Source organism: Paralichthys olivaceus, chromosome 7 (assembly GCF_024713975.1).
Source record: "Paralichthys olivaceus isolate ysfri-2021 chromosome 7, ASM2471397v2, whole genome shotgun sequence".
Taxonomy (NCBI): Eukaryota; Metazoa; Chordata; class Actinopteri; order Pleuronectiformes; family Paralichthyidae; genus Paralichthys; species Paralichthys olivaceus.
This window is the reverse complement of record NC_091099.1, coordinates 9,353,669-9,379,999: the sequence shown is the minus strand read 5'-3', so window position 1 is coordinate 9,379,999 and position 26,331 is coordinate 9,353,669. Positions and strand designations below refer to the sequence as shown.

General features: G+C 41.0%; 1 protein-coding gene across 9 annotated transcripts in view; it reads left to right on the top strand.

Moving 5' to 3' along the window:
* The window catches only part of shank3a (SH3 and multiple ankyrin repeat domains 3a), a 171,033-nt gene that overhangs the window by 101,826 nt on the left and 42,876 nt on the right, over positions 1-26,331 (top strand). For 7 of the 9 annotated variants that reach the window (XM_069528884.1, XM_069528881.1, XM_069528882.1 and 4 more), the window contains 8 exons: positions 4,143-4,220; positions 4,618-4,684; positions 5,541-5,770; positions 5,988-6,157; positions 15,092-15,273; positions 15,731-15,754; positions 17,457-17,495; positions 17,883-17,960. In XM_069528884.1, the coding sequence (XP_069384985.1) occupies positions 4,143-4,220; positions 4,618-4,684; positions 5,541-5,770; positions 5,988-6,157; positions 15,092-15,273; positions 15,731-15,754; positions 17,457-17,495; positions 17,883-17,960 (868 nt within the window). The remainder of the gene's footprint in view (positions 1-4,142; positions 4,221-4,617; positions 4,685-5,540; positions 5,771-5,987; positions 6,158-15,091; positions 15,274-15,730; positions 15,755-17,456; positions 17,496-17,882; positions 17,961-26,331) is intronic. The other 2 variants (XM_069528886.1, XM_069528885.1) reach the window with 1 other exon arrangement.

Below are 26,331 nucleotides of genomic sequence, written 5' to 3'. Positions count from 1 at the left end.
GATGTGTCACTGCTTTTCAGGCATTTTAAAACACATGATGTGCTTTAGTTGTTAGACAGAGTCCAAAGAAGGGTTGTTGGAACAGGGTAGCCACAGCAGGCAACTGCCTGGGGCCCCGGAGCTAAGAGAGGGCCCTTGAGAGATGCTGATTATGTTTTTACACAACCATGACAATTTTCTGAGAACCTCCTTAAATTCTATGATTGGTACTGTTCAGTAAACTGCAACACCATGGCCAATAGAATCCCTAACAAGAACCCATGCCACTAGCTTTCTACCAAAGGCTTAATACGTTTAGAGGATTGGTTGAACACTGATTGTCTGTATGTCTGTGGGATGTGTCTGTGTTGGTGATGGAGGTATGCACTTAAACTTTACTACTTAACTGTAATTTATGTGCATATACAGTCTGTGCTTTTTCTATAATTTTGACATGAAAATAAGTGTTTGAAAAGTGGAATGATGTGGGTTGATATCGTAAACTTCTATTTGGGGCAGGTCCCACCAATGTCCCTTGAGTGATTAAATGTACAAACAAGCTCTTCATCTACATCCAGTTTAATCTGCTTCGTCAATTCTGATGAGGAAAGGAATCATCAAACATAAAACAACACTGAAAGAAACATCTTTTCACATGACTGACACACATCATTAGTGTAAAATACTTGACTTATATTTACTATATATTCTTATTTAGCCAAAGTAATCAAATCAAGCAAGCAATGGAGGGAATCCTGTAATGGTTTTCCAAATGGACTCACATAGGAGGCCTTGGAGAGAAGAGTAAGCCTAGTTTACGTTCTGCGTCGTGTCGAAGCCGTACCTACGCCGTCGACGCGGACCCCTACGCCGTAGCCTGACGCGCGCCTCCAAAAAATCCTAACTACGCGTCGCGTCGACGCGGACCGCAAGCGCTGTGATTGGTCCGCTCAGAACGTAAGTTCCGGCAGTTGCTTTTCCGGTCTTTCTTCCTCGTCGTAAAAAACACCTCCGCAAACGTCTTCTCTGTCGCCTGCGCTTCAACATTTGCAATATAAGCATTTGTTCTTCAATATTGATGAGCTCCAACTCCAAATACGGCTGCTCCACCTCGGTCGCCATTGTTTACTGTTGTTTACTTTACAGAAGAAAAAGCGAGGATTCGGCTATAACCACACAAACACACAGCTACACCCCCTAGCGGCATGGCGGTGAATTGCAGAGCAACACGTTCCCTCGACGCAGAACTTCGAATGCTCAACGACTGCGTACACAGAAGCATAAACTAGGCTTAAGACTGATGGTCCACACTGTAACTGGCCATCATGTGTGCATTTGTGTGTATACTATGTGCAATGACTATAGAAAGTCAATAAACACCAAAAGGATATAGCTGTTTAGGTGCTAGAACCCACATTCATTTGAATATTGAATGGTCACACGTTTGCATTTACACTTGACATCACTGTAAATATTCTCACACTGTATGTATACTGTTGTGTACTTTTATTCCATATATATTCTGTACATGTTTTACTTTTCCATAAAATTACATTTATAAGTGTGGCATGCTTAAATTACTGTTACTTACTGATGTCTATTTTTGACTGCCCTCTTGCTGCTGTAACATTGCAAATGTCCCCGTTGTGGGACAAATAAATGATTATCTTATATACGATAAGGTTACCATTTTGCAACACTGATGTAAAGTTAGAGATTCAAGTGTGCCACCTGCTACCTGCTGGTATTTAAAACCTTTTTTTTTTTTATATCTCCATGGTTTAAGAAGTGTGTAACAGCGAGCATATTATTGCTTTTATTTTATTTTCTCTTTTATTTTCTCAAGTTAATAAGATCCATGTGTTATGAAACATAAGGCATCTTGCTAAACTTGCTTTTCGTGTGCTGAATTAGCAGGAGAGACTGAGATGCATGCCATTCTTTACTAACAGCCCCACAATGGACAAGGCTAAGGGGATATTATTTTATAGCTATTGAGCTTAACATGAACAAAAAAGAATAGAGAACAGTACAAAGGTGTGCACCTTCTCTATTATTTCCTTGTAAAATTTCTCCTTTGATTTAATTTGTGCTCTCACTGATTTGTTTTTGTAAAGCATACAAAGTAATTTATTGTGAGTATATATATATATATATATATGAATATATACATATATAATTTAGATAGAGAGAGAGAAAAAGAGAGAGATATAAAACTGTACATTAAAACTGCATAATATATGGTTGATTAGCAATTAACTAAGCTAACAGCCGTAGGTGTTTATATACAGTATATGGGTTTTTAGGTGTTTAAGAGCCGTAATGGTGGTACAAGCTTGTAGCAGCAGGAGTAATCATGCATTATTCATAGGACCTGCTCTATTTACAAAAAGCTTCTTGTCTTCACTATCAACTATGTTTTTCATGGGCTGTGCAGGTTTATGTAGGTTTTCCGTGTCCCAGTCGACACCATGTTATTTATACACCCCACTCACTTCTGGGCAATCAGACCCAGCACCACACACTTTACCAGAAGACGGTGCTCCACTGCATCAGTGTTAGCTTTATATGTGTGTGGGGTTCATGAGTTATACCCAGCTTGATGAGTAAAGCCGCATGGACGTTGTAACCTGAACTACATGCTCAATCAATCTCTCCATGTGTGTCCCTGAATGTGTGACTCAGTGGTCATGGTAGTCACCAAAGTCTTTGTTGGGATTGGGGAGCAAGGCTAGTTGTGTTAATTTTGCTCTCAGTGTTAAATTACATATCGACCGTCAGCCAGCCAGTACATGGACACGTAACCATGTCTATCAATCTATTATTGGGCTCTTTTTTGCCAGAGGCGCCTGCACTCATTTACACCAAAATATATATGGCAATATATATGACAATATACAGAGAGAGGAATGTGTGGTTGTCAACTGATGAGGATGTCTGTTCTGGTCGTGTTGTGATGTGTATCCCATGTGAACTAATTTCAACCGGTGTTTTTTTTTGTTCACATACCCACATGCTGCTATTAGTTATAGATTAACCATTGATTTTCTGATGGATATTTGTCCATATATGTCCTTCATTTGTAATCTTTTTCCCTAAAAGATGTATCTCCATAGAACCTAAATCATTACATTTGTAGGTGAAGACATGTTTTATTGTTGGGGTGGTGGTTTGGTTTAGGTTTGCAGGGGTACACCAGTTTCACGACGTATCATGGAATGAAAATCAATGATTGTCGTACCATGTAATTTGCTTATTATTGATATTGAAAAAAATGCAACCGAACTCCTGTCTTCCTTGACTGCCTATCAGTGCAACACAGATGCATACAGTGGAGAAAAAGGGCAGACAAGGCTGTGCAACATAATACATAACACATGACAATAGAAAAATGTATGTTGTTTATTTCACTGTGCTGCAAATCACTCATTATTACAGCAATAAATGTTTATTCTTCCTTCACACAATACGGGTATATGGAAACAACATGAAGGCAACACAACCTAACAGACAAAGGGGAGAGTGAACGTGACACAGAAAGGAGTAATTCTGAACAGGAAACTGCTGTGTCATTTGAGTGGTCTGATACAGACTAGAAAACTTTTTAAAACAAATTATGTCACAGAGCCCACAACACACTCAAACAGCACTTCTTTTTCCCCCTGTGAAAATCATATTAAACAGCAAGGAGAGAGTCTACAGATGTGAGCCACAAAAGTGCAGTTGATTGCTCAAAACAAAAGACGCTTTTGCCCAGAACACACCATATGGCAAAGAATCAAGATGATGGAGGGAGATAACGGCTGCTGTTACAATTTGCATCTGCAAACACATGGATCCAATTTACACAGTTGAGAAAAGGTGTGAGTAACGAGTAATGATATGATTTTGGTCACCATAAAGAGAAAAAGATCACTTATCTCGATCCCCTGAAAAAGAAATGGAAATCAGCACTGTAGGATTACACTAAAAGCAAATGTAGTGTTTTCCTCGAAGACAGATATCCAGTAGCTGTATGAATAATTTTTCACATCCTAGTCCCCAGCAACATCTGTGTTGTCCATTCGATAACCTCTGACTTACAAACATATATTCTGACCCCGTTCTGACCCCCAAATCAAATACAATGAGTTTCAAACATAAATGTCTCTGTTGTCATTCAGGATAGCTGTGCACGAGTTCTCCTGTTCCGAGGGGCCAATAAAGAGATGAAGAACTACAACAGCCAGACTGCCTTTCAGGTGTGTGCGGTATTCAACAACCACATTGTGTTTCTCTGTATTATCATACCTGACATGTCAGAGCTTAATGGATTGAATGACCAGGCCAAGGCCCTAATCCTGCTATTAAAACTTTAGCCACACAACAGCTCCCTCCATCTCTGCATTTCCACTGTGGCCAGTGACAGTGGTTGACAAAGTCTGTGAGAAATTGACACTGACACAGATTTCCCATGCAGATCAAAGCTTGTTTGTTTGAACATTTTTTTGTGTCATCCACACAATTTGCCACACAAAACAGATGTTATGTATTCAACAAAGGACTAAATGTATAAAACATTTATTAGGAGAGGGAGAGATGAAAATATGTGTAATGTATGCATGTAATGTTTTTTAATTCCCTTATTTCTACCTCCAGGTGGCTATCATCGCAGGAAACTTTGATCTGGCTGAAATCATAAAAGTCCACAAAGTATCAGACGTTGGTGAGTTTGAAGCAGTGGTAGTTCTGAACACCAACACACACTCAGTGTTTCATTAGTTCAAATGTAAATGTGGTGTCAGGGAGACATCAGATAGAAGAATGGTCAGGGCTAGATGGTGGACAGGCTCTATGATTACAGGTTGAACACTAGTGTTTGAAAATGAAGGGAAGGAGATGAAAGAAATGTGGAGAACATTTCAGCTGTTTATTAGATCCCTGCTGGGTTGCTCTGTGACATGAACAAGAAAACTCTGCCATCTAGTGTTGACAGACTGTAATACCCTTTTCATATCATAAAACAGTGTTCAGATATTAATTTTATATCATTTTTTATCATTACACTGCATGAATGTTATATTACCCAGACAATTTGCTGGTAATGTACATGTGAACAAACAATTATTTTTAGTTGACTTTTTTTTTTCATCATAAGAATATTTAATTGGCAGATACAATAAAAATCCATAATTCTAATCATCAAGGATATTAAACCGCTCCTCTTATACGTTTTTTTGATTTTCATTATTCACTGGTTAATATTAAATTATGAGAACTGATAAGACTGATAAAGCTCTACTACAGTTTATCATCTTTAAGGGTATGCTGCAGAACCATCAGCACTAGATCCAGTGTGTCACATGCATTTAGTTTTTCTCAGCGTAAAGTCATTAAAAAAAGGAATCGCAGTTTACAGACAGGTCAGAGTGAATTATTCGTGGTCTTAAACGAGCTTATATCAGTGACCTTGAGATGAGTAATTTCCCCATCACAGCAGTCTGGTCATTACATCTGCTTCACATGATGTGGGGAGGCTGTTAAGAGGTAGTCCAGGCCTGCATATGTCTTTCCTCTCTCAGTACCTTTCAGGGAGACCCCCTCCTACACCAACCGTCGACGTATGATTGCTGGCCCCCTGCCCTCACCACGCTCTTTACTCCGCTCTGCGAGTGACAACAATCTGAACGGGGACCACGATCACATCCACAGTCAGGCCCCCCGAGAAATTCGCGGTCGTCCAGGTCACTCCCCGGTCCCCTCACTGCGCAGTCTGCCAGCTTTTGGGCAGCAACACAGCAGCTTCGGAGAGGTAAGATGGAGCCTTTGAATTTTTATCTCTGTGTGCATATTTTAGTATAAATGAATAGGAGACTAGTGAAGGAGAAAATGAGAAGCATGATTTGACATAATCTCATTAATTGGGGTTCCTTTGTATGTTTTGCTGATACATTATATGTTACACAAGGACAATTGCAATGTTATAAACATGCATTTGATACTTCGTCTCTTCTTCTGCTGTATGTCAGAGCCGTCATGGCGAGATGCCTGACACCAGTCTCCAGAGTACCGGCAGCTCTAGATCCTCCCATTCACGTTCGCCTTCACTACATCACATGCATGAAGAGGACAAGCCGATTCCCAGAAGGTCCCACAGCCATGGCTACCCTCACGGATACGGCCCTCGTGGAAGACTCAGGTCTGTAAGGTCTGACCTTTGTTCAACTTGGTGATTACCCATCTAAACTCATTTTTAGACATCTTTATAAAGAAGCAAATCTTTTTCCTCCAGCTCCCACTCGATGCCTCACACTTACCAGTCTTGGCAGCTGTTCACTTTAAATAGACAATCTGTCTGTGGCCTTGTGATCACGCACCTACTATCATATTTAAACCTAATTTCAGAAAAGCCCCATGTGGTGGTCTGAGTCACTTGGTAGTCACTTGGCAGCCGTCTGCATCATATCCCATGGTGGAGATAAACATGACATAACATCAGTCAGTGCATAATCTTGTTTATTTATTCTTACGTCAATCACACATCTGAAAACTGTTTCAGGCCAGGCACTGAACATGAAAATGTGCCGTATGAAACCTTGATCAGTAGGCGTTCTCTTACAATTTGTTGTAGCCATTGTGTGGCCCATGCTCTTGTCAGGGTTTGTCTAAGCCAGGTGTTTCTGACTAATGTAACAAGCTTGGCTGAGATGCAGCATTTATCTTGCAATAAGGACAGAGGGTAAATGAAATACTTAAAATCTGTGTGTGTGTTTCTACATGTGTATATTTAGCCACATGCCCTGTTCAAATATAGATAGATGGAAAGGGGCTAATAATGATCACCATTGGGACCAATTGATGAATGCCAAGCTCTGTGTGTGTGGGTGTGTCTGGGTATTTCAGTTTGTTTGAAAGAGATTGAGAGATGGTGGATACATTCTGAAATTAGAGCTATGGGTAATGCCATTGGACGTGAAAAAACAACTTGTCACTCGGTTGATGCATAAATCCATAGATGTAGTTGTGCTGCTGGGTGCTGGAACAAACCTCCCTTGTACACTGAACCATTAGACAAACTGAACAGTCAACTAGGGCCCTGATCACATCTCAGACTGAAGGACTGAAGTAGTTTACTGACACTTGGGGCTCTGCATTAAACCTGGCACATAGTGGTGCCAAATCTGATGTTGTCTTACACCAACACAGTTGTCATTTTCCTGTCCAAGAACCACATCTTTTTATCTTGTTGATGCAACTGCACCCATCTGTGCACCCATGGGTGGGTTTGTCTTCAAATGAGGTCTGTTTAGGTGCATTGTTGGCCCATTGCCATCTTTAGACAGCAGATTGGTTGCTCCTTGGAACAAAAAAAAACTGGTCTAGTCAATGGTACAATATTTCAGTGTTGTTTTTAAGCACACATTGTAATGTACCTAGATAGGCAGTGTGCTACATGCATACATTATTTTTGTACTAGCAATCTGACCAGGTATGTAAATTAGGTACTATTCTTTTGAGCCTGATGCAGTGACTTTTTTCTGCAAAATTAAATTAGCAAAAGTGGATTTGGATATGCCTTAAATACATACCTGCGCTTAAAACCACGCGATCAATAGAATAGAGACTTGTGGTTTGCTACACCTTTTGTAATGATAACTTGTCAAAGATAGATCACTTACATATAGAACACAGCTAATATGATTTGACAGTATGAGGATGCCAGTGTTTGTGTGAAAGAGTCTGATGTCTCACAGGGGAATTGCATTACAGACACAACTCCAGCTGTACTCTCCTCTCCTCTAATACTCTTCTATCACTTCACTCCATCCATCAAAGCCCCTCTCTCTACCTCCCACCTCTCTCTCTCTCTCTCTCCACCTCTTATCCTCTCTCATATGTGTTAAAAAAAAAAGTCAACGTCAACATCCTTTATTACATCATGTAACATGTCAGACAATATAAAGTTGAGCTCTGAAGTGATCAGTCTAGAATTGAGTTACATGAAGTGAATTTGGTTCATTCATAAATTTACACTGCATTATTAAACTCTTTACAATGACTACTTCTTTTTTTGCTCCATCTTTCACTACATTGGCAGTACACAGCGTTCACTGAGAGAGATACATGGCCCTGTGTTGATTTTGATAATTCAAGTTTGAAGAAGGGGAAAAGGAAAGAGCTGAAAAATAAAATGGACTCTACCAGGTCTGGTATGTCTGCTGTGTCCTGACCTAAATGGCCTTCTGTGCACAGGGAGTTGAGACCTTGTTCTTCTATGCACATTAGCCTTACACCAAGTACTAAGGTGAGGTGAATGTATAAAAAGCCTAAAATGAGCAGCTGGTCTCAATGGCCAGAACCTGCACCCAAGTGAGACTGATGCTGTCCTTGAATATTTTTCTCTCTCTCAGTCTCCCTCTTGCTCTCTGTTTCTCCATCTGACCTTCTGTTTATGCCCATGGTAACTCTGGAGGCATCGTGGGTACCAGGGGAGTGTGAAATTAGCTTGGCCAGTCAACAGCCCGCTCAGCAGCAGACTCCCGCACGTTCCTGTGGAATTTACCTTCCCTTCCCTTCTCAGTTGTGTGCAGTGCTGTCAGGGTTCAATAGCTTGGCCAGGAAAGTTTAGACAGAGACAATGGAGAGGATACAGATATGTCAGAGTAGCATAGTAAAACTAAATCAAGAAAGAATGATAAAATCAAGGCAGATTAAAGCAAAACTGGATAACAATTACTCAAACTGATTCAGTTTATCAGATAATGAGACAACACTGAATGAGAATATGAAAATATGGCAGAATTTTATTTGGAATACAGCAACCTTTTTCTGTCATAAGAAGCTAATTGGCTGTGTGATCGCTATGGGTGCAATCAATAAAAAGCGATTTTCAGTAGAAAGCACGGCGTATTGACGGTATCAGGGACAGAAAGTGTGTGAGGGGATTTGTACACAAGAGTGAGATTATTCATGTGAGATTATGGTGGTAGCTGGAGGACGCAGTGAGCAAGATAACTATCATTGCCTGCTGTTGTGATGTATCATGACCCCTCATGTGATGTAAAAGCACTACAACTGGGCGTCCTGTTTTCTTCACCTTTAAATTCTGTATTCTTTATTTGCTGTTCTCATCACCTCTTTCTCATCTCATATTCTTCCCTCTTACTTTGCATTAGTCACACCAGTGGCTGTTGGTGTGTAGATTATCCATGGTGTCTAACACAGCAAAAGGGCTGAGGTACACAGAGAGAAGGGAGGACAGGAATAGAGTGAAAGAGGGGGAGAAGATAAAGGTTGGGTTTTTTATGTTTCACCAATAAACATCAGAACCAAAGAATACAGGAGAGTGGTATTGCTCTGTGTAAATCATAATTCTTATGAGAGAGTGAGGATGATTTAAAACACTGATGTTGTCTGCTTGGGCCTGGACACACCCAATAAATCAACAATAGAGTCATGTCACGCAGCACAGAGTCAAAGCTGATTGAAGCATTGCTCAAAGTCAGAATGCATCAAACAATGTGGACGTTCAAGGTGTACAATATGGTGAAGGCTAGTAACTGCAGGACAGAACCATAACATGCTGATAACTCATCTTATCTAATCTTCCGCATCATTCTGGACCAGTTCATGGTAGCTGTTTGGTTAACACTTTAGCTCTAATTTCCTTCTTCAAACACCTTCAGCTCTTCCTGGGGGATTACAAGGTATTCCCAGGTCGATTTGAAATGTAATCCTTACAGCATGTTCTGGGTTTACCCTGGGGGTTTCCTCCAGTTTGATCTGTCCATTTCCAAGTTTTACTCAGAGTGCTTTTTGCATATCTAAGCCCTTCATGTCGTCCCTGAGGGTTGGCCGAGGAACTTTTGGAAGGGAACTAACTTTGCCTCCTTGTATCCATGAACTCCTGCTTTATGTCAGAATGTATTACCGTAGGTGAAGGTAGGAGCACTGAGCAGCTCAGGGGCCTCGCCTTGAGGCTCAGATCCCCTTTACCATGACAGTCAACCTCTTACACCACTGCATGCACTGCATAGATACACCTGTAAATCTCTCAATCAGTTTTACTTGCACCTTGTTAAACAGAGTAAAGTTGGTAGCTATTTTTAGATGTAGTCTTTAAATTAAAGACACTCAGTGTTAATTTAGTCATATTTAATCAACGTCCCCTTTTTTAGTGCTTTTCAAGATTTTTATCAGAGATAATCAGAGGGGGACATTCAAATGTTGTCATTCTTAGAAATAAAACTGTAAAATTTGTCTCCGTTTTTCAACAACAAAGAAGAGACATTACAGTTTTTATTTACAAAACTACATTTAGGTATTTTTGTTCATGATGATTTTGTCACAGTTATTGTTTAATGACTTGTCATAGTCATGGAAAAAAGTTGAGTAGTCTAGTCACTGACTAAATTAACACAATTGTGAGCAGGACCATAAGACACTTAAATTTTTTAATTTCAGTTGGGGATTAAATATGTATAACAGATGGCTCAGAGCAAGGCCCTGTGTCCCCATATTCCCTCCACAAACCCACACCACACCCTGACAAAAATGCCAAAGCAAGCAACTGTTGTCTATGTGAGCTAAATGGTTTGTTTACCTCAGCCTCCTCCCCATTCTTTGATGAAGGTAGAGTTTGGAGTTATCAGTCGGTCAAACCAATTGACTCTAGTTCTAATTTTACTTCAGATTCCCTGCCTCACCTAATCTGTCTATTTATTAGTCTTCCTCCTTTATAGCCATAAACACTCCCACATAAGGGAAGAAAGAATGAGAGAGCATATTTTCATACAAGTGCAGCAAAGTAAAGGCAAACTGATGATCATTAGGATGCAAAGTGTGATGCTGATTATGACTGTGTGTAATGGGCTCATCTCACCTCAGAGAGCTGGGCTATTTAAGGAAAAAGCCATTTACCTGAGACAGCAATGCAGTCATGTGAGGGCAGGCTACACTGAAGCTACTCAGTTTGATAGCATCTGTGAAAATGGCATTTAATGACATTTGCTGATGCAACCTCAGAGCTATGTAGGGAGTTCATAGATTTTGACATCCAAACTGAGGCAGCTTGACTCATTATTGAGCTGTTTAAATGTTAACCTGTCTGGCTCATTGATCCTAATCAAATATCTGAGAGCTGGAATGCCCAAATTATTGACTTAAAGACTTCTGATAAGGGACGTCTTATCTGTGATAATCTTAAAAACACAGGAAGACACAAGCATTTGCTCTTGATTTTTGCACAAAAACACTTGATTGCTTTGTGCAACTCACAATTTAGGTTGAATGAGAAATCCTTTGTTAAATATTTATGTAAATTCTTGTGGATTAAAGTTCAAACATAAAAGTTGGAACACCCATAATACCGTATACCAGTTTAAAAAAAAATGAAATCTTCTTTTATCTAATTTCCCTTTATTAGAATGAAAAATAATAATGGGAGTAAAGGTCATTATTATCTATACTAACTGAATTAATACCACATTCAGTAGCTGTAGAAGGTTATTAAAACATGTAAGATGAGAGTAGTAATAAGTCAATTGGGTCAATAATTCATGTATTTTAAGTGTTCCAGGTTCATATTATTGACTTATCAGTTCATTTGTTGGATATATTTTCTCTCCTTTTATTGACAGTTGCCATCGTTACAGAGGCAGGGCTGGTGTCCTAGGAAACGACAGAGCTTTTGTAATAGACTGCCTTAGAACTTTGTGTGTACTTGTGTGTGCATGTGATGCATCCTACATCTGTATCTTGTACAAGCTACTTTTAATGAGGCACACTGAAAGAGAAGAGAAAACCATGCAACGAAACAAAAGAAGCCAGAAATAAAAGCTTCTGTTTCAAATGCAGCATGATTTTGGTTATGGAAAAATCGTGACTCATCATCATGATAGCTGAATATGAACACAAAACATTAGATGACAAAATCATGTGTTCATTTTGGGAAACAATACATACCATGCTGAAATAGGTTAGATGGCCCATTTTTATGTCAACGGCAAGAGAGTGTGTGTCACACATGAAACCAAGAAGCTTCCTGATCAGCTCTCAAAACCGCTACAGTAAAGACAATAGTAGGGTTGGTTCAGCTGTACCAGAATCAGGACCCCCTCCACCCACCATCTCCTCCCACAACACCTCTGCTGACATTGCACACCTTGGAATACACAAACACACTGTATACAGGTGTCTTCATGTCATGTCCTAATTGGACACCTATACCAAACAAGGTTAACCAATGTCAGTTCTACTCTTAATCTTACACTAACACATTAACACTTACCTTGTTTATATTTTTTATTATATCATTGGCCCATTAATATAAAATTCTATAAGCATAATTTTTTTTATTTGATCTGACTGAAAGTTCAATTACAGTGACTTGAAGTGAAACGCTGAGATGTCTCACTCTGTTGGGTTTATTGGAACAGCAGAAACACTCAGTTCACTCGTAGTTGTACATATGTGTTACAAAGTGGTGGCTCTTCTCTCTCAAACTATCTTTGACAAGTACTGACAGTGGGTTGCAGAGACAACACCATGTTTGATTTAGGCCCGCCTTCAAGACAATTAGATACAAGGAACAACCAGCGTTTGTTATTTAAACCATCATCAGCTGTTCTCTACAATGCATCGATGCAAAGGATTTTGCTCACTGACCGCACTGACCGCACTGAACCCACCAACACCCGTAACATACAATAAACCAAAGCCAGGTGCACTTGAATCTTGAAAGAATTTTGTTATAATTGCAGATTTGCAAGGTAGTAAGAAAGAACACTTCTCTGCATTCAGAAGGGGACACAAGTGAATTTCCTTAAACATAGGCGCAGATAAATGACAACTGCATCAGTGTGAAATTAGCAAAGAAACATTCATGCTTGCTTCCATTTTGCTTGATTGGGCCACATGTGTCAATCTGGCAAGTATCATCCAGGCTACAGGGAGCAACTGGGGTCAGGCTGTGTACACAACCTCTCAACCTTTAGGTGTATGAGGTGGCAAAGGTGTGTGGGTGGAGGAGGCTGATTTGAATCATTGAAATAGATAACCTTTAGAGAACTTTTTTTTTTTTGTTGTGTGTGTCACTTTGACATAGCCTCATCTCCCTACTCCTCCAGCCCTCCATCTCTTCTCTGTGCTGCTGATTTTCAGTGCCAGGGCTTCGATATTAATATGCGGCAGCCATCCCGGCCCCTCAGTCCCTGCGGTAATTGGAAAGCCGTCACCAATCCGTTGTTTCGATGGAGAGGGGGATAGAGAAAGAGAGGCTGGGTGAAATGAGGAGGGCAAGAAAAGCAATAGAGAGTTAGGAAGGGAAAGAGACAAACAAGGCTTGAAACAAGGACCAGGAAGGACATAGGGATGGAAAGGGGGAAAGGGCACAGGAGACTGGAATCAGGTGAATGAAAGAATGAAGTGTCTGATATAACTTGCAAGTGGAGGAATGTCACAAGACTGAAAGAGGTTAAAAGGTAGATAGACTGTTATTTAGTTCAATTCAGTGATTTCCTGAGATCTCACGTCTTTCCAGGAAATGTCGCTGTGAATAAAGTCAAGTCTCATTTCAATGCATAATCAAGTCACTTGTTACAGTGAATGATCAGAAATGTTATATGTAACTGTAGTACACACAAACCTGTGTTCAAGCAAACCCCAGACAAGGACAGGTATTACAGCACATGACTCTTGTGTGTTTATATAGGTGTGTGTATCTTATGCTTTCATTTCAATACAAGCAGCAGAATGATACTGAATGCAATGTGGTGATGAATGAAGACTAGGCGGAGCTCTGCTGCTGTTGTATTAGAATTCACCACCAGAGAGTGAGAGAGAAAAAGAGAGAGAGAGAGAGGGTGAAGATGCAATGCCAACAAAGGTTGAGAAGGAGAGGGATAAGAGGGGGAAATGGAGGCAAGAGAATGAAAGAGAGGAGGGGATTGAAGGCAAAGCGAAAGAGGGAGGGGCAACAATTAAACCAAATGGGCTGGAGCTTTTTTCCCCCCATCCCACTGCATACAAACATGCACATACACACACACACACACACACACACACACACACACACACACACACACACACACACACACACACACAAACACAGACAGAAACGCGCATACACTTACTCTCACAGCCCGCCTCAGGGAGCCATGGCGCATGCACACTCGCAGGCAGGCAGACAGGCAGGAGGAGATCAATCGTGCTCTGGGACGAGTGTGCGTATGTGTATGTCAGTGATGTGTTAGTGACATGCTGGTAGTAGCGTATGCCATGCTTACTAGCGGATATGCAATCTTAGCATGAGTGGGGGGGGTGGCTGCCTGTGTATGTGTTTATGCACACGGCTAGAATGCACATAGAGGGCTTGTGGTGTGTTAGTGTGAGCGAGCCGTCAAAGGGGAGGGGAGCCACGGAGCGCAGCAGCAGTAACAGCAGCATTGCCAGAGTGTGTGTGAGCGAGTGTGCGTGTGTGAGGGGTGGAGGGGAGAGGAGAGGCAGACGCGGCGGGACTCCCGGGAGAAGGAGCAGGAGTCGGGGAGTAGATCCAGCCTCTCTCCTCCACAGCAGGAGAACCAGGACCCAAGGACGAGGCAAGATCTGTAGTCTTGCCTGGAGCGGCTGGAACTGGGGACACACGGGAGATCTCTGTCCCTCTCTGGAGGGAGCTACTACTGGAACCCCAACTCGAGATGTGTTTGACTAAGGGGGGCTTCCAGTCGGATCAGACCCAGGCAGAGAAAGAAACTGTGCATCCCCTCTTACCGTTAAATATTTCTGCTTCTACCTTGGTTAGGATGCTTGGCAGAGGGGAGAGATAGGAAAAAGAGAGGGTAAAAGGGAGCAAGAAGGATTTTCTCTGTGCCATTAAGGAAGGAAGAGAGGGAATAAGAAGGGGGGGTTGGGGGGGTGGGAGGAGTGTACTCTCCTCTCATGACTCTCCTACGGACCACCGACTGTTGACTGTTGATCGGCAGGCAAAGGACTTGTTTATGATTCCCTCCCTGGCTACCATAACAACCAGGGGGAGCCACCAGGTTGCTGTCCCGCTGACGACCATGTCAGTGACCACGGGCCTCAGTTACCAGATCCCTGGAATCACCACAGTAACATATGTGTTTGTTTACAGCCCCGGCTCAGTGCAGCGAGATCCGAGCCCCCCTCATCACACACCTCCAGCACTGACAGGCCCCCGCGGGCCCAAACGGAAACTCTACAGTGCTGTCCCAGGACGTACCTTCATCGTGGTCAAGCCTTACACTCCACAGGGGGAGGGAGAAATCCAACTCAACCGTGGAGAGAGGGTCAAAGGTAAGATGTCTACTGTCATATTACTCACTACATTAACCCCTTGCTTAACCTACCACTGTAACTTCTACTTTTCAACACAACCGCCACTAATCTATATTTCATAGCATGACAGCAGCTCTCTCTCATCACCACTAGTGATGTTTCAGTGTGACGTCCATGGTTACATGTAGCTTGCTTGACTGCCAGAGTTGGGTTTGTTGCAGAATAAAATAAACATTCCTGTGCTCATACTTCTCGGATACAAAGCACACCATTACTTCACTATGATTTTTCGCTGCAAAGCGGTTATGTAATCTCTCAAGCTGGAAGTCATTTCAGTGTCATTTGAGTTGACATTGTGAATTATCATTTCATTCACTTTGTAAATAAGCTGTTTTGTGCCCTACATATAGGTGTCGTGGCTTCGCTTTCATATGTTTGTGTGTGTGCTTTTGTCTCCATCCATGCTTCACTCAAGACTATGACTGTAATGACGTAGAAGGTAAACTCCATAATATTCTTCTCACCCTGTATCTCTCCTATAAATCTCAGTGTGTCAACCCTGCACCTGCAGTGTAGCAGTCAGATCTTGGCCCCATTTGAATCCACTTGAGATGTGTTTACAATCTCAGTATAAATCTGTGATTACTTCAAGGAGAGGGCATGCAAATTCAAACAGGTCCCTGTTTGATTTTCATCGTTGTTATGCATACCACTGTCCCTCCTCCTCTGTGAAAGTGCTTCTCCCTGAACATACAACTGCTTTTCTCTTTCCTCTTATCACCTGTCCACAGACACCCACTTCCACATTGACCCCACACACCCTTAATCATGTCCTCAGAAAGGCTGGAGAGAAGAGGGGGGTCACACTCCTGCTGAGACCTATCATGTTCATTTCAGATCTACAGAAGCACAGGAAGTACAGATAAAGGGTCAATTCGGAGTGCCCAAAGTCACAACACACCAATGAGCATACACACTCTGACTCTTTCTTCCTCTTACTCATTTAGTAGCAAACAACATAAATTGTAGTTTAAACCCAGTGACAAGATTCCTTCTCTCTGCCTGGTATTCCCACCACGTGCTAGACGTTTACTGTGTCACAGCCTCTCTGTCCTCACTCACCCTCACAAGCAAACCTGCTCCTGTATGCTTTGATGCCTCCATATAGTATTTTCTGTTCAATGGAAACTGCTGTAAATTATACAGGAAGTATTAAAACAGGTGACTAACAATTTCAGACCAAGCAAATCAGAATCATGTTTTTGTTAAAAAACTATCTGAATGAGGTGGCATTGTCTGAAATTGTGATGTATGTTGCTGTTGACACAAATATTATCAGAAATGTGATGACTCAACAGCATGCCTTCATCAACTGTATGGATCTGCTGTCACCGGCTTTTCTGTCAGTGCAGCTGAATCCATACCCCTGCCACTAAGGTCCTGCAGTTCTTTCATGTTGGCCAGGCAGGAAACAAGCCTACAGTTGCATGGCTGCCAGGACCAAGGCCTGGCCAAGTAAACCATCTGGCATTGTTATGCATTACTGACCATCAAACCATGACTTTGTCCCATTTACTATGCTTCTATAGTGTTGGGATATGAGTGAGGAGATCATTTCTGCTGGGTTATTGAACTGATTAAAGAGCAGTTCAGGTTCCATGGAAAGGATTTATTTTGATAATCGAACTTTTTGTGGTGCATTGTCATGTAGTTCTATTAGGGAGTGACCACCCCCACTGGTACACAGACAGGCAAGGCTTGAGAGGCCCCTTCCTGAAGGGATGGATGACCCTTGGTTTGATACATAATGCATTTGATCTAATCTGCATTCATAAATGGATGAGTTGCTAACAGTAATAGGGCTCATTTGCAATGGAGGACAAGAGGAGGGAAGGCAAATGAAAGATATGGAAAAAGATGTATTTCTTACCTGACTTATCCTCCTGATTAAGGTGACAAACAAATCAGAACCTCCTTCACCTTCAGGGATGTCGATCAAGGTCAAGACTAGTTCATGTGTGTGTGTATGTGAATGTGTGTCAAAGAATCAGCAATGCTGTTTGTGCCCTCAGGCTAACTCTGGTGCGTGAAACGTGTTGATGATTCACTCTACCTTACACATACACTTGCATGAAACGTGAAGTCACTTTTGCACTCATCTGTCTTTCTGTTGATGACCTCACACTCTTGTTAATCACCAGCCATACCAGAGGAGCATCTGTATGATGAGATCAGACTGGGTAAATCATACTTTAAAAAAAAAAGTCTGTTTGTGTTTGTTTCTGTGTGAGAGAGATGTGTGTGTTAGTATCTATGCTTGCGTATGTAAGCATTAGCATAACTGTTTATTAGCTTTCCTGTTAGCAGGACCAACTGGTGGCCTGTTAAGGCGGGGAGTATTGTATGCCACACAGGGAAAGATGTGTCACACTTTGTAGTTTAATGAACACCATTGATTTTGTTCTAATGGGAGACATACTGTGTTTCTCAGCAGTAGAGCTGTAGCAAGTTCCTGGTCAAATGTGTGTGTTTAGCCTTTTGTAAATATAAGATTATTAAACACAAAAAGAATTTAAAGACATTTTTTCTTTTATCAGTTATGCATTAATCCATCTAATACCTTATAGCTGACATCCTGTGCAATGAGGACGATGAGGATTGCACGAATGACATTAATGGTGATGATGATGATGATGAACATGAAGGTAAAATGAATACCTTACTTTTTAGCTTTTGAAAGAAGGATGGCAAAGTGGTTAAAACAGTTAATCATTAAGGAAACCTAATTATTTTTCTGCTACCACAAGAAAATGATGCAAATGTTGCAGTCTTGTGTTCCCTCTAGTGATCTCAACCAATGATTTTCACAATATTGAGCAGTGTGAGGAAATAAAAAGAACACTTGAGACTGAGATAAAGTGTAAATGTAAGTAAGGCTTTAATGCTTCTACTTTCTCATCCTTCATATTCACTTTGACTAGCGCTGATAGATGTACATAGCTTATAACCCCAGTGCACAACAGTAGATGGACCTTAAATGGTTGTTTTGGTTTTAGTAACTAAATCAAATGTCCCAAGAGTCTTGTCTTTTATCCAACCTGTTTTCTTTATCCACCATGAAGTATTGCTTTGAAAAACTCCCAGTCTTCACTCTGTGATTGTCAGTCTATTGGTCTGCTGTCTGAGATCAATGGGCCTCATGCACCAACTGTTCTTAAGAAGAAATTTCTTCTTGAAACCCACTTATAGTTTTTATGAAAGATTCTGATATTCACCAATGTTTTCTTATCTGGGAATTGTTCTACGCACACTGTTAATTCTGATCTCAGATGAGAGATGGCTCAGGTCTGTGCATGCAGGGTCATCCACATCCAGCTTTCCAAGCACTCGATTACTTTCAGGTGTTTATCCCTCCTCGCTCATCTGTGTGTGTGTGTGTGTGTGTGTGTGTGTGTGTGTGTGTGTGTGTGTGTGTGTGTGTGTGTGTGTGAGAGAGAGAGAGAGAGTGTGAGAGTGAGTGAGTGAGAGAGACAGAGAGGGAGATGATCACTTTGGTACACTCCATTAACAGGTCCACATGGCCCACCCCCTTGCATCCCACTTGTACAGTCATTCCCCTGCTCACCTCAGTGTTTGTTTCTGCTCTTCTCTTCATTGATGTAATCTGATCTCATCATCTGGATGGACATCTTTTAAAAGGCCATTTATTGTCACCATGGTAGCAAACAAGGACACACACCAATGTAACCTGGTAAAGCTTTTTACACACTTGCGTGCACATTTAGAGCCCCAAGCAGAAAACAACACATTCACAGATATAACCACAACACACACAGGAACACAAACAAGTCCAAAGGAACAGATGTGTGTCGACATGCTGCCCTCAAGGAGCTTTAACTGCATGTTCAGGATATCCTTCTCTTCAAGAAGGTGACACATTTAAGAACATGCTTCCATAACAGTGTATTATTGCACACACACATCCACCTTCTCCAAACGCCATTATAAATCTTGCAGACAGCCATGAAAATGAAACCAGTGCAAGTAACGTTGAGATTAGACATTCACAAACATGATTAATGGGGTTTGGACGAACCCAGTGTGTGCAGAATATTAACGCTGCTATGAGCACTGAAGGATACCTGGACCAGTTATACTGACACAAACACACATACATATACTGGGTTTTAATGGATTATTCCAAGTCTATCTTTACACAGACCCAGAAAGCAGCTTTTACTGCTGTTATGATTTCTGGGAACACACACAGTATAGCTCAGCCATTTACTAATGTTGGTATACTGAATATCTGAAAAAGCTTTCTGTTGAAACCAGTGTCTAAAGGTATGCTTCTCTTCCTGTGCCCTTATTCTTTCTCACAATACCTACACATGTTCATTGATACATATGTGTGTTTTGCGAACAAGGCCAAGTGACAGTAGTTTGTATAAATGTAACAGAGCACAATACATTAAATTTTTTACTACAAGGCTTGCTATTGTTAAGATGGAAAATGCTTATGCATCTGTTTGTTACCAAGCAACAGGTGCAAAGTACAACTCAGCTCTGACTAGTTTGAAGACTGAAATAAAAAATAATTAAACTGTGCCTTTAGTGAGTATCAAAAAATCCATTTGGTTCTCAGTTACAATATTTCTTTACCTGCATATTTTTGTCCATGATTATCAGAAAATTCCCTCCATTTTCTCTCCATTTTGCATGCAGATCAGCTTGAACGAGAGCCTGTGTGCCACATGTTGAATTTAGACTAAATATCAGTGTTGACTTCCCACAGTGAGCTTAGGAAGAATTAATTAGACTTCCTGTCTCTCTGGTAGGAGCATGAAGTGTTCCGTGTGTGTGCGCATAAATGTGTGTTTCTGAGTATGTGCAAGTTGGAGCTGCTCTCTATTATTTTGTGTATGTGATGCCTGCTCGTGTGCAAATCTGTGTATGTTGATGTCTGCCTGTGTACTTTCTTTGTGTGTGTTTGTCTTTGTTCAGCACATTGTAAGTAATTGCCTCCCACAAGTTAGATAAACAGCATCCGTCAAGTATTCAACAACCAGCTGTCCTAATATCCAAGTCACATTTGGAAGAACTGTTTCTTTCTTTCTTTCTTTATTTCTCTCTTTCTTTTTTTTTTCATTCGATTATACACACACAAACACAAAATACATTTATTTTTTACTATCCCTGCTGATCTTTCAACGTGTGCTCTTGTTTGTGGAAACCATAGTGCCACTGTGCATATTACTGTAGCAGTAGTGGCTCGTCAAACTAATATTAACTGTGCCAATGGTCAGATCCTTTCATAAATACAGTATTCTGTCAGATTACCACTTCTTCTGTCGCCAGAGAGTAGTTAAAGCAATGTTTGCTGTTATCATTTGAGACAATTAAGTGAACAAGTCACACAATTCCTGTGATGAACCAAGGTTTTTATTTTCAGAGACAGAACATGACACACTTAAACATATGTTTGAGCTATTTCCCAAAAGCATATTTATGTAATTTGTACAGAGAAATCATAATTTATCACAGGTGAAACTGAATGTATGAACCAAAGGTGTGAAAAAGGCCTCCACAAGAGAAGTGAATGAAAATGCATTACACTTCAAAAGAACTGTGTTCCCATGCACATCAGCCCCCAGTCGAAAAGCTTTACAGACCACAATGATGTTCAGCATAATGTAGTGTGTGTGTGTATGTGTCCCATGATACCCAGGAGAAAATGTTATCACAGTATAGAACCTGAGGCTAGTCAGTTATTGGCAGAATTCACTCATTGGTCATTCATAATGTGCCAGGCACTGTGTGTGTGTGTGTGTGTGTGTGTGTGTGTGTGTGTGTGTACGTACGTGTACACAAATTTGTGTTTGACATCATAGCTGAGGACTTTCCGTCCGGTCCTCACAACTTCAAAGGTTTGTTTGATGTGCGTGATCTTTTCCAGAAGCCAACATGATTGTGTGGACCACCCTATGTGTGAGCAAAACTCTGTCACTCTGTGGGACAAGGGAGGCTTGTAGAAACAGCTGTTTGTAGCCTGTCCATTCACTTCGAATTAGTGCCAAAACTTTCCAACCATCAATAATGAAAAGCAAGTAGGCTTAGAAAACCGACATGTTCTGTCTATCTGTGTGACTCACCAGATGTAGTCTGTGGGTGGAAGCCTGCCATCGGGTGCCAATTTTAGGCGACATTCTGTTTTCCTGCTTTTTGGTTTGTTTAAAGCCTCCTTGCTCCAAGAAACAATCGGCTAGCAACCTCTGTGCTAGCTACCAACATGCTGAATGTGGGTGGGTGTGGTCATGTCTTTATAAAGTTATGAGGGCCAACTTTGGTTCAGTACCATCATTGTGAGGACATTTTGACTGGTCCTCACAAATTAGGGTTAGTTAGTTTTGATGGTTAGGGTAAGGGGCAAGAGAATGCATCATGTCAATGAGTGTCCTCGCAACTATAGAGAGACGTATGTATGTATGTGCGTGTGTGTGTGTGTGTAAGGCTATTATTGATATTGGACAGGGTCACGAGCCTAAGGCAAGGACATTGATGTCACAGCTAACCTTGTAGCTGTCCAATCAGAGTAGCAGCAGGATGTAAAGTCCCGCCCACACACCTAGCCCACCCCTGCTGAACATACCACCTGTCCTCCTATTACACACTTTTTTTTCATCATGCTTTCCAAACATGGATGTGCCATGGATTGAATGAGATAATTGAAATTAAAACCCATGCTCGACCAACACATCTAATTTACTGAGATGTAGCCTCATACAAAATGCTATTTACAAACACAGCAGTTGCAGAGTTAATCAGTTTATGAATAAACATGGGCAGGAACACTGCTGCATAAATCGGAGCCATTGACTGACACAGACACATATGTAGAAACACTGATATGCATCTGACTTATAATCACTCTATCACGTACAATGTGACACACACTGTTTGAAGGTGAGGACCAAGCTGAACTGACTGAATGACTCCAGATGGTTGTTAGCAACAGGCGTTTTCTGTCCTGCACAGTGACAACCTACTTTGCAGTCAGGGGTGTGAATATGCACGTGTAAAGGTCATGTCCTTAGTCGTTGGTGTCAGGGAGAGTAGCTTTTAACAAGTTTGGAAAAAGCTCGTGTCTCGACCTCGTCCAAATACATGCAGAATCTTGTTTGAAATTAAAAACAAGAAAACAAGAATGGACTGTGTCTTTAGTAGCCTTGTTATTAATGTCCTTGAATTCAATGACCACTCACACACCCAGTTCTCTAGTGCAGTATGCGTGCATTTTCAGTCAGCAGCATTTTTTATATTTGTAATAATATAAAATAGAGTCTTGTGTGAATCGGAACTGGTCAGCTGCTAAAAACATATTTATTTATTACAGCATAAACAGTAATTTATGTGTCTTTCTGATGAGTAAATAAAACCATTGTGCGATTAATGAGTTGACAAAAAACGTTCACAAATCTATTTACAATCAACAGACAATCAATGGTTGGTCCACAGCTAATCAATCACCTGTATCTGATGAATGACTCCAATATTTGTCTTGTTCTTTGCGAGTCAGTGTACCAGGTAATAGTATAACTTATCTCATATATCAGTGTATAATGATTGAATGTACATTTCCTTGTGTGTTTACGCATATGTAACATTATATTTAATAAATCGTGCGTCTATTTTTATGCATTTACTGTGATTTTGCCCTGGAGTAAGAAACTGGAGCCAAGACGGAGGTAAACTAATAGGCTACTACAAGTTCTATTTCTCCACCTTAGGGTTGATACAGAAGAATATATAGAAGAGAGATGCAATAAAAAGCAATGAAATGAATGGAGAATGTCATGTAGCTCCCCTCGAGCCCTGAGAGAAGAGAAGAGGGATCCCTCTGAGTCAGCCTTGGAGTTTTCCTCCAGCACCCTCCTCCTCCTCCTCCCACTATAATTTACATCACTTACACCCTCCTTGCTTTTTCTTTTTTTCTATGGCTCGCTTCCTCTCCTCTACTCCCTCTTCTGACCCGGCTGTCATTCACAAAAAAGCAGTTTCCAGATTCTTTTCTTAAATTTGACTATTCCATTTCTTTTAGACTCTTTCTCTCTCTCTTTCGAATACTGATGAGCCAGAGACTGCACCACTCCCTCGTCCTCTTACAGGCAAAAGAAGTCCTGTAAGGACGAACACACATCAAACCACATCACATATTTGACTCAGAGTGGGGAGACTGTCCCTCTTCTTATTTAGTGGCTCTGTACTTCATTCACTCTTCTATTTACTCTGAGGTCTACTCACTGTTTTTCTTCTGAATGATCAACCACCTCTACTTCTATTCCATGTCCACCTGCATCTTTCTCATCAAAATGCCCATCCACATTTTTAAGGCAACAAACCATGGCTTCAACCTTGGGGGCCATTTACATGTTTGTATTTTAATGTTGGAGCCTGATACCAAAAAAACAATTTCACGTGCATCTGAATGGAGGTTGAAGAAATGGAGTTGCAGAGGTTTCAGACAGAGGACACCTCTCCAACCTAAGAACTTGCTGTTGGACACCAGGAGGCTTCTTGGGCTCTTTTGGCCCATTTGTCTCCTTAACCAGCAGTCACTGCAGGCCACAAGTCAGTCACAGGAGCAAAAAGTGGTTGTGGGAGGAGTTCAGGTATGTAAAAGGACTTTTGGTTGGCCTCAAGGAAGTTCTGACGAGCTGTTTGATGACTCAGGGTGGGAAATTGGGGCGAAAGGCTCAAGTTATTGTTGGGATAACCAACATTAGAGACGTATCTGTATCTTCAGCACAAATTCAAACATGGATCCATTGAGTTTTGTACTCGAGGTTGCCCCTTGTCACCAATTCTATTCTATTTTAAATGGACAGGATTTTAATACACTGCTAGGTTGATGACAATTCCCGGTTTGGTAACCACAGAATTGTGTCCCTGCTTTTTGCAGATGATCTGGTTATATTGGCTTCATCAGAAAGCAAGAGGGGAACTCAGCAGGGATGAGAGTCAGAGCCCCCAAGGTTGAAGCAGTGGTTTGTTGCCGTAAAAATGTGGATCGCAATCTCTGGGTTGGGATTGCTGCCCTAAGTAGTTTAAGTGTCTCAGGGTCTTTTCCATAAGTGAGGGGACGATCAAGCAGGAGATGGATGGATGGATGGATGGATGGATGGATGGATGGATGGATGGATTAGCATCAGCAGTAATGCAGGCTCTGTACCAGACTGTTGTGGCACAGAGGAAGCTGAGCCAGAAGGTAAAGTAAGTAAGTTTCAGTTTACCAGTATATCTGTGTCTGGCCCTCAGTTGGTCATGAGCTTTGAGTAGTAACAGAATGAATGAGAATGTGGATAGAAGCCAGTGAGTTGAGCTATCAATGTTGGGTGGGTTGGCTCAGCCATGCATATATTCTTTGATTCATATTTTATCACTAATCACGAACATCACCTCTGCAGAGCTGTGGTCATCCCTCTTTTTGTGTGTGTGAATGTGGGGATGTGGAAGCATGTTGTGTCCCCCTTGTTTCATAAAGATGCAACTCTCCCTCTCTCTAATACACTGAATTGAACTAAGGTTTGATAAAAAGTGCAAAGATCCAAATCTTATAACAGCTCTACTTTGGTTATTGGAATCCTCTCCACACTCCTCTCCAAACACTTTCTTGCATGCTAATGCACATACACTCACATAGCTATATAGGCTGAGTTATATATAAAATCACTTTCACATAATATCCACTTACATGAAGAGCAAAATATGATAACATTTAACAGACAATAATAAAATCCCCACAATGGAGCTGACCCAGAGTTCAGGACCACAGGTGGGCTCAAACTGAGGTATTCATATTTGCATGATCATTATAATCAGAAATAACCTGAATGTTTATCTTTATTATCTTTAACCAGGTGTAATTCATGCTAAAATCTCTACACTATAGAGTTTTATTACTCATTGCACTAAAGAAACACAGAAGCCGAGAAGCAGAGCACTGGGCATTGAGTGAACAGCAGGGAGCAGCAGATGGGGAAAATGTTACAATTGCATGAATTTCGTCACACAGCTCCTACTTACAACTTTTTGTGTGTATGTGTGAGATGATGCTATCAATCCTAAAACAAGCTACAATGACTATCTACCATGTATGAATGCTGTCACCTCTTCACTCTGTCTTACAGTTTGCCTGTGCTTCAATGTTAATGGAGTGTAGCTGTAGAACATATACAGTTGGATATGAAACTGCCCAAATGTATGTATGCCTGAAGACCACAGTTAAGTGGAGATGTAGAAAATGAAAAGGCGACAAGGTGACATATTTTTTTTTGAAAAGGCATTAAGAATTCAACACAGCACCTAGAGAGAAAAGGGGAACATCTGAACTAAATGTTATCATGAAGCAGCACACATACTTCAACAGCTTCAACAGTTGAGAATTAATAGGCGTACTAAGTAGTCACCTCCATTACATGATTAACTAATAGTAACATCAGAGGTGCACAGTCTTCCCTTGTTTTTTTACAGTAAATCCACTGAGCAAAATTCCTACCAATGCATTCTATGGAAATCAAGCTGTGTTTTGGTTTGGCAAGTCCTCTGTGGCTTCTCTGTTTGAATCAGTGTGAGTGCATCAGTGGCAGAACGCCATCAGCCTCTCTCAGCACAGCTGCATCTTTTATTTTCTGTTTCTGCAGGAGTGTGACGCACCGTTACCTGTGAAAAAATAAACTCAGTTGTTAGTTTATCAGGAACACCTAGCTAAAGGTGATGAAGTCTAATACAACAGTTGTGCAATATATCCTACCTTTATGAATGTTGTTATTCAGTTTTCAGTTTTCCGATGAAACTGTTTGAAAGAGTTGTTGAGTCAACTGTGTGATCATTTTGGAGGATGATGAGCTGCTGAACTGCATTGTCTTATTTTGATGTGCATTTATTTTATGCACCATAATCAAATTTAGGCAATCAACTCCTTTTTAAAACAGTTTACCAAAAGTATATATGTACTGCAGAACTGCTGTATTTGACTGCATTAGGTTTGGTGTACCTAATAAAATGAAACTGTGTGCA